Source organism: Eubalaena glacialis, chromosome 14 (assembly GCF_028564815.1).
Source record: "Eubalaena glacialis isolate mEubGla1 chromosome 14, mEubGla1.1.hap2.+ XY, whole genome shotgun sequence".
Classification (NCBI taxonomy): Eukaryota; Metazoa; Chordata; class Mammalia; order Artiodactyla; family Balaenidae; genus Eubalaena; species Eubalaena glacialis.
The window spans coordinates 21,444-30,454 of record NC_083729.1 but is presented as its reverse complement, the minus strand read 5'-3'; the positions used below and the strand labels follow the sequence as shown (position 1 = coordinate 30,454).

At 47.4% G+C, this 9,011-nt stretch overlaps 1 protein-coding gene across 4 annotated transcripts; it reads left to right on the top strand.

Annotated features, from left to right (window-relative positions):
• The first annotated feature begins 251 nt into the window (after positions 1-251).
• FAM110C (family with sequence similarity 110 member C) lies at positions 252-8,362 on the top strand. Of its 4 annotated transcripts, none has more exons than XR_009703762.1 (3): positions 252-1,348; positions 5,201-5,569; positions 8,067-8,362. XR_009703762.1 is itself a non-coding variant. In XM_061210751.1 (2 exons), the coding sequence occupies exon 1, from the start codon at positions 354-356 to the stop codon at positions 1,317-1,319; it is 966 nt and encodes a 321-aa protein (XP_061066734.1). In that variant the 5' UTR covers positions 252-353; the 3' UTR covers positions 1,320-1,348; positions 8,067-8,362. The 4 variants fall into 4 exon arrangements, 1 of the variants encoding a protein (XP_061066734.1); XR_009703761.1 differs by having other exon boundaries at positions 5,201-6,306; XR_009703760.1 differs by having other exon boundaries at positions 5,201-6,525.
• The last annotated feature ends 649 nt before the right edge of the window (positions 8,363-9,011 follow it).

Below are 9,011 nucleotides of genomic sequence, written 5' to 3'. Positions count from 1 at the left end.
CGCAGACTGGCCCTCCCAACTCCGGAGCGCCGGGCTCCGCGCGCAGCCCCCTTGGGGCAGGTCCGCCCGCAGTCCTCCCGGCTACTGGCTGCCCGGAGCCAGTGTGGGCGGGGGCGGGGACCCGGGAACCAGGCGCGCGGTGAGGGGCGGGGGCGGCAGCAGGCGGGGAGGAGCCGGCGGGGCGGGCACCGAGGCAACTAGCCAATCCGCGCGGACTCGTGTTCGCCCAGGCTCCCGACCGGCCGGCGGGAACTGGGGAGACGCTCCCCACCCCTCGCGGACTTCGGAATTGGTTGGCGGCCAGACGGGCGCCGCGGCCGCGGCGCGTTTCCGCAGTTTGTCGAGCCCCGAGGATGCGCGCCCTGCCAGCCCTGGACGCGCCCCCGCGCGAGCGCCTCCTGTCCCGGGACTCCGGGGCCCCCCGGGCCCGGGACGCGGCGGGGCCGACGCGCAGGAGCGCGGTGGAAAGGCTGGCAGCCGACCGCTCCAAGTACGTGCGGGGCCCGCCGGGAGCCGGCCCAGGCCCGGCTTGCGAGGGCAGCAGCCCCGGGGCGAACCAAGGGCAGGCGGGCGACCCTCGGCCCCCGGCGCGCGTCCCCGGTCCGGTGGCGCGCAGGGCCATAGCGCGGAAGCCGCTGAGGCCGGACTCGCTGGTTATCTACCGACAGAAATGCGAGTTCGTCCGAGGGTCGGGAGCCGACAGCCCCAGGGGAGGCCTGGTGAAGAAGCTCTTCCAGGGGCCGAGCAAGGACAAGACGCCGGGGTCGCCCGGCACGTCCCGGGTGGGAGAGGAGGGCGGGGCCAGGGCTCCGGAGGCCGCCCCGACCGAGCCCGGCCCCGTCGCGGCTCCCGCGGTGCCAGGCCCCTCCGCGCCCCCGGCCCCCGCCCCGCCGGTCAGGGCGCCCTCCAGAGTCCCGGCTGCGCCCCGGGGTCCGGAGCTGCTCGGGGCGAGGCACCGGGGGCTGCAGCGCTCGCAGTCCGACCTCAGCTCGCGCTACTCCGCGTCCTTGGCCGAATTTGACACTTTCTTCCAGTACTGCGGCCTGGAGCCCGAGGTGGTGGAGGCGCTCGGGCGGGAGAACTTCTCCGCCGGGTCGGACCTCGTCGCCCTCAAGGTCCGCAGCGTGAGCGTCGCCACCTCCGACAGCGGCTTCTCCCGGCACAGCGGCGGCGACGAGGGGCTGCAGGAGGGAGAGCTGACGGAGCAGGTGCCCAGCACCACCTCGGTGGTCGAGAGGAACGCCCGCATCATCAAGTGGCTGTACACCTGTAAGAAGGCCAAGGAGACCCCCGGCCAGGAGCTGCAGGGCCCGGCGTGACCGCTGCGCCCCGGGAGACCCGGACCGAGGTTTGCGTCCACAGAGGCCGGGAGGGGTGTGTGTGTGGCGTGCCTGTGAGGGCTTGGGGAGTGACCGAGCGAGCCGGGTAGCTCCAGCCTTCTCAAGTAGCGAGGGACCCTAGAGATGGAGACGCAGAGGCTCCTGCGTCAGAGTGGCCGCTGCTGAAGAGCAGAATGGCCGCCAGGCCAGGTGCCCGCAGGGCCTGCACCAGTTCTTTTGAGTGTGCGGTTTCTGGCTGCCTGGAAAGGTAATTGTGTACACTAACACCATGCCAGTTGGTCTATTACTGTGAAAAGTGGAGACATGGGGATTATAAATGCTCAGTTAGGAAGTGGTTGTACACCTCAGCTGTTATCCTGATTTCAACATAGCCTGAGGGCCCCAGTTCCTGTGGGCATCCAGAGCTTTGATGCGAGTTGACTGGTCAGCCTGTGGCCCTGGGGTGGGGCTGCCATCTCCCCTCCAGCAGAAAGGAAGGCTCTGCACTTCCTGGAGGCCTTTACCCAAGTGGGAGGGAGGAGAACTTCTCTACAGGATCTTGTCAGCAGTTTGACATTCATTTAGCTGCAAAGATCTTTATTTGGCTAAATTTTGTTCAAATTGTTCGGAGACCTTCCTCCGGAGAGTCGCGGGAGCAGCTGAGTTCACACGAAGGAGCTGCAGTTTGTTGAACTGGGAGCTGGACTAGATCATAACTAGCATCTTAGAGTTCTACTTGGCAGTGATTCTGTATTTTATTTGCCTCTGATGATAATTTCGGAGGTAAATTTCTTCCCCTTGGACATCAGTAGCTCAGGGTTGATCTCAAGAAGTTCTTTTTCCCTGAGGAACTAAGGAATGCTTATCCTCACTGTCACCTCTGTGGAGAGGGCATTTCCGGGGGTAGTGAAGAGAGAAGGGAAGGTACCTTTTCAGGGTTCTCTTTGGGAACCAAGATTTTAAACATTGAAATATCTTGTTTTCTCTGACCCTGCACTGACAACTTGCTACAGGTGTTTGTGAAATACATGTGGTGGAAGTATTTTTTCTGCCCTTGAGATGACTAATTGAACACACAGTATCAGTCTTCAGCATGGTGAGGGAGTCTGCCGCAGACATGATGCACACAGCTCACCTGTGTTTGAGGCCTGGAAAAAGCCTAACTTCCCCCAGTGGCCATGGTCTTGGTACGGTTGTGACAGTTCGCAAAAAGAGAGGAGTTCATTTTTTCTCTTGAACTCAGAAGGGTCATGACTTAAGTGCTCCCTTGTAGTTCATTGAGGATTGTTGCATTTCCACTAGCCTGAATCCCCAAGGAATGTATATAGGCAGTCAGAATTTAAACTAAAAGCACACATTAACTGGTAGTTTTCACCGGTTGTCTTGGGAACTGAGATGAGTGAATGCTGGCCAGGGTTAGGGTTGGCCATGAACACCCTGATGTGGAGGAAGGAAGCTGCAGGGGCCAGCATGTCCCAGAGGGATGTTGTGTAGGATGGAGCTCTCAGTGGGAGTGGGGAGTGCTTCTGGTAGCAACCACTCGCGCACTTCTAGCTTAGGCTCCCATTGTCCATAAAACGAAGGCAGATAGCAGATGCTTTTCAACCTCTATGCTTTATGATTCCATATAGTCAGTAATCTGTGTGTCTGTGTTCCACGATTGTAACCCAGAAAAGGAAAACAAAAAAACTGTTGTCTATTGTAGTGTGTAAAAAGTAAACTTATAAATAAGCTCCTTCCAGGTGGCCAGAGTGCACTGTATTTTATGCAAAGAGTATAGGTAAAATTGGTGGTGCAAATAGTGCTGAAGTAACACAATGGTACACAAACACACCAAAATAAAACCTGACAGCATCAAAATAAAAGCACTCTCCTCTGATCCGTCGAGACCCAGCCCCACGCTTACCCGCAGTGCTCCAGTGTGAAAGCCTGAGAGGGAGTTTAGGATTCAGTCCATGAAGTAACTTTCCAAATAACCTTTCCTTTTAGGTCTGAGCCTGTGAAAGATTTAAGAAGGTTGGTTAGCCTGTAACAACTCTCACTTTTATGACAGAGAAGTAGTTGAGGCAAGAGAGAAAGTGACACAGGTTTAGGAAACAGCCCAGGGTGAGCCTCTGCAGGAGAACAGAGGTTCACTCACTCACCCTCTCCCTCCCTCTACGGAACCCTGTTTGTTCAAGTGGGGGACGCTGTCACCTGTATCCTGAGCTGTTTCATATTACCGCTCAGAGAAGGGAGATGGAATTGACGCGGAACCTGCCCAATTTGCTGTATGTCGTTGGCAAGCACCAGCACTGTAAAGATTTTCTCTACCAATTTACTCTCCTAGACCCAAAACAGCTCAGGTTATTTGAACTTCCACCCAGGACACCTAAGGGCTGGCTGCTCGGAGAATTGTGAGGAAGAAATGCATGTCCTTTCTCCAGCTCACTGGGGCTGGGACGATGTCTGCCCATGATCATGGCCCCTCGACTCGGCGTCCGCAGACACGAAGTCCCCTCTGAAGAAGAGCCAGGAGAGAGCTCAGACCCTTTGCCTTCATTGGTGAGGGTCTTCTGGCAGCTTGAACAAAATGCAGCTGACCTTTTCTCACAGGGTTACTTGCCTGAGATTAATTCCATAACTTCTGGAAGCTGTGGAAGCAAGACTACAAGGTGTAATTTTTCTCTAGTTTATCAGGACATTTGTGTTGGAGTCCATACGGATTCATTTTAAGATTTCATGAAAAATTCAGAAAATTTGAGAGGAACAAATATATGCTTTCTAAGTGAAAAAGAAAACATTTTATATGGAGGTTTTTGTCCCCTTGGTAGATAGAGATATTATAAAGTAAAATAAAAATATCCCATCCAGAATTAAATAAAAGGTTCACAAATTTATTACCCCATGGAGTAAAAATATTTGCTTTCCCAAACTGAGAATATCAGAGGTGGAGAATGACTTGTAGAATCTGCATGCAGTCCCCCTGGGATCCATTAGTGATAGATAGTTACATGTGGATAATTTTGGTATGATGTTTCCCAGTGTATAATTCCTGAAAACTGCTCTTCTGTCTACTGGTGTTTAATCATCTTCCTGTCATTCAATTCATTAAAATGATAGGCCTGCCAAAATTTAGGTTTCTGGTTTTCTATCTTTTGCACAGACTATATGTTACTGATTTTAATATTGTTATGAAAGAGTGGTAACTTGTCCTTTGAATTAATTAGGGATAAACATTGTTCGGTTTTAAGGCCAAAATCTCAGACATTGCCCAGCTCTCTTCAGATTTCTCTTTGGTAGATGTGGGCCACTGAAAAGCTAGGGGGTGGAACTGTCTCACCATCTGCAAAGGTGCCATGGGGAGATAGAGCAAACAAACTGGGACACTCCTGACTTTCTGCTTCTTTCTTTTTTGACTAGCTGGGAAGCTCTGTAGTCACCAACTAAGAGTGCATTTTAGGTAAACTAGTGGCTTGAGCTGTAATAAGCCTACCTACTCTGTCTTCAGGCCAGCCCCTGGGCCTTTTAGAGAGATTTGTATTTGAAAGCGAAGAATCTGTTTGCCTCTAAAAATTTATTTGTACTGCTTGCTTTGTGTTCTATTTTGTTGTCCAGCTCTGTGCTAGTGGGCACTGGGCCTTACCAATCAACATTCAAAGAAATTTTTCTTTACTGCCCCAGAAAAAGGCCTGCAGGGAGATGGATGCAGAGAAACCAGATGATAGCTGTTTTTGCTACTGATTTCTTTTCAAAATTTAAAATGTGCAAAGGAGATGTTTAAAATGCAGAAAATATCACAAAACCAAAAACTGCAGGGACCAGACTTTGTAGTTCAATGCTTGGCTTTATAACTTTTGCCTAGACTGGTGTTGATTGACAGCTTTTTCCTTACTCCTCAGGAAGCAAGCCTTCCCGACAGTGGGGACTCCTTGAAGTACATCTGGATGATTGGGACCCCAGGGCCATCCTCACTGCCAGGTTTTGTCCAGTGTACCCAGGTGTCCATATGATTGCTGTTTTCCCAGGAATAAAGCACACCATTGAAGAAGCCTAAGCAATTTCAGAAGGTTTGAAGTGCTATGGAGAAGATGGGAGCATAGAACTGGGAAATTAGCTGAGTTATAACTGTTACGACACAGCTGAAGCTCTGGAGGATATTTTCTTGCGTTAGGTGGACCTATCCTTGCTTCCAGAGAGCTCCGGAAGAGGGAAAAGCTGCTTGGAAATATTTTCAAGGGCATCTTTTTGAGTGGCTTGCTGACAAAGAGGTACAATGATACATTTTAATGATATCTAAATTAATTTTAAAAAGAAAAAAAGGCAAAGAGCATGAAAAGCAAACATGAATGCCACGGTATTTACTTCTTCAGTCATATTGGATGGATTGGCACCATCTAAATCAAAGTTCTGTGATCAGAAGAAGTTATATTCTACACAAATTCTCTGGCTAACAAAGAGCAAACACATGCTCACACTTGCATACTCACATGTAAACCTCAATTTCTAAGCACCACTGCCCTGTAAACTACAGTGAATTGCCAAACTGTGCAACTGATCATCTTATGAAATGAATCAGAAAGCACTTTTAAAACCACTTGTGAGCTGCAAGGTCATTCTGTGAACGCCACTCCTGTTGGGTTGTAGACATGCAGAGGTACCATTAAAAGATAAAGAGCTGAAATACTGTTAGGAAACCTTTTCTTGTACCTGGACAGTTCCTTGAGAGTTGGCAGAAGAATATTGGAGCTTCGTTCCTTCAGATCAACAGCAGTGGTCCTCTTCTGCAGCACCGTTTAGAATGTGCCTCCATGGTTCTCTTGTTCCCAGCTTCCAAAAGGATAAAAAGCCTCGGTTTAGACAGAACATGGACTCATGACATGTGACGTGCCCTGCTCTCTGGTCTAATTCACACGCCCACCTATCAGGCCATCATTCCAAAGTTGGCAACACTTCACCCTTCTCTGAAAAGGGTGTGTTTGAGACAAGGGTTAGCCTCTGGGTGTCGGTAAGGAGTTACTGTGACCCTAAATCTGAACCAGCTCGTGACACTCAGAGTAAATAGATTTCAGATTCCGAAACTTCTGAGAGGAATTTTGTATCGATGGTGACAACCCAAAGAAAATTTGTCACCTGGTCAAAGCTTACAATGTTTTATCAAAATATGTCCCTTCAAGAATAAAATTATTAGAAGAATCGGGAGGGAAGAGAAATAGGTTTCTCAATGGTAAAATATTTTATAAACCAATTTTGATATATTCATGTATTTGTTCAATATTGTATTCTATTTTTGTAACTTCTACTGTGAGAATAAGTCCTTGAGTTACTTAAATATTTATTTTTACATAGTTGTTGGTCTTCAAATAGTTTTCCTACACTTCATATGGTTTTAGTTTTTATCAGGATAATTTAAAATCATTCTCTCCTTGGTTGTCTTTTTGTGTGTTGTTTAACTGAATTTCCAGATTTGACTGTGAGCAGAGCGTTCACTACTCTATAAAGTGCTCAGCACTGTGGCGACCTGTTTGTAAGTAAAACACAGATGCGCATTCGGGGAGGCTCTGTTGGCTGACGGACGTACCTCTGTCAATGTAGTCTCTAGAAAGACAAAGATTCCCTGCTCTAAGAAATTTTTCCCTGTTGTTTTTTTAAAAATGCTGCTGTTTTGCCGTTCACTGGATTACACTTAGTTTAAAAGATAATGTCAAAGATGAGAGGAGTTTTCTTTAAAGGACCTTTTCATATATGCAGTTCCCTTGTTTACAGGTTCCATTAATTTTATATGTGAATGCTTTAAGTAAAATTGTTATGTGCCTTTCTATTCTCAGAATAGGATGAACCGAAACCTAGCTCAGATTTATCTGAGATCAAAATGGTGCAGGCTCTACCATCCACGTAATAGATGAAAAAAGAGAAAAACAAATTGGTTACCATTTAAAAGCACCAAGATCTTCGAGAAGCATTTGCACTTCAGTGGAGGCGACTCCTGGAAGTAGCTGTCAGGAACAGGGTATCCCCAGACCCCAGCAGGATGGGTTAACGCTCCCTCTTGTCCGTTCAGATTCATGCCTAAGTTCCGGGCCTGAGTGTGTGGTTGGAGGCCAGGGGTCCTTTCCTAACGGAATTACCCCAATTTGCTGAGTGACTTTGAGAAAATCAAACTTTGTAGCTCAATCTGAATGAAAAAGCTTGTAATTGCTTTTCACTATTGCTGCAAAATAGTTTCTTTTGTTCACAAAAGAATAGCTTCTCAGATAATATGATTAAGCACAATGGAGAGAAAAAATTATTGATACAGCATGGAAAATATCTTGATAGTATCTATTTCATTAATACATGGGTACAGATCATCAGTGCCTCAGAGTGAAAGGTATTTATGTAACTGGAAAGTTTCCTCTCTATATACTGATGCATATAGTTTCTAAACTGCTGGTCACTGACACTGGAATACAAAGAAGGCTTTATCAAACGTTGCCCTTTTCAGTGGGTTAAAGGTGCAGTGCTGTAGTTATAGTTGGTGATTCCATAAAATATCAGGCCCAGACAATTGTTATGGCTGTTTCTGAATAGAGTTCATTTTTTCTACACACTACTTGCGACATGAGTGCAATATTGTACATTCTGTATCAAAGAAATAAAGTATTTTTTATCATTTTTAGTATTACTTTATGAATTTGTACAATGTGAAAAAACTGAAGGAAGAGTATGCTTATTATAATTACTCAAATCTTTGGCTTTCTCCCTTTTTTCCTAATATCATCTCAACAGATTATCAGTAGAAATGAGGAGCGCATTCTAAAACTTGACCCAGGAGAGCCATGTGGTACCCAACGTCTCCAGTTCTCCCAGGAGAGCCATGTGGTACCCAACGTCTCCAGTTCTCCCAGGAGAGCCATGTGGTACCCAACGTCTCCAGTTCTCCCAGGAGAGCCATGTGGTACCCAACGTCTCCAGTTCTCCCAGGAGAGCCATGTGGTATCCGAAGTCTCCAGTTCTCCCAGGACAGCCATGTGATATCCGAAGTCTCCAGTCCTCCCTGGAGACAGAATGCAATAAAAACAGTTTGAATATTTAGCACGTTGGTTTTCTTTGTTTCATCAGTCTTTTGTTTAAATTTTTTTTCTTCATGGTTTATTAATACTATCATTGTAAAATGGGTCCAAAGATAAAAATGAGAGTATAGTTTGTAACCTTTCCCGTTAGTTAACTCCTTGGTGAAGGCAAACTCTACGTACATCAGGTTTGCTCTCTGTATCTGCTGGGACTGGAGATGTAGGCCTCAGCCAGTGGGGAAGTCCAGTCTCTAAATCGCTGATCTGGTTGAGCCAGGCCAGCTTTTTTTTCAGTCCTGCAGTGGCTTATGCACAAATCCACACAAGCATCCAAAGACAGGATTCTTGAGGAGAATAGTTTACCCTGTATTTCCACGAAGACCATGGACAAGCCCCCAGGGACTGTAGAAACTCTCTTGATTGTAACTGTTCAGAAACTGTCCAGACATCGTGCTATGTGGCTTCCATCACAGAATCCAACAGCACCTGTCATTGTCTTCCTTCAGGTAAACATGAGTTCTCACCTTTCTGTTTCCCTTTTTGAAAATTTGATAAGACAGAAGCAATGAAGTGATGCACAGTGGTTAGATGTTTCAACTTGGCTTGAGTTTTCTGTGATGAGATAAATTAATTTATATAATAGTTAAATGTTCCAGGTTGG

Bases quoted from the DNA above. Each gene is read 5' to 3' on its own strand.
- FAM110C (XM_061210751.1), top strand. From the start codon at position 354: ATGCGCGCCCTGCCAGCCCTGGACGCGCCCCCGCGCGAGCGCCTCCTG.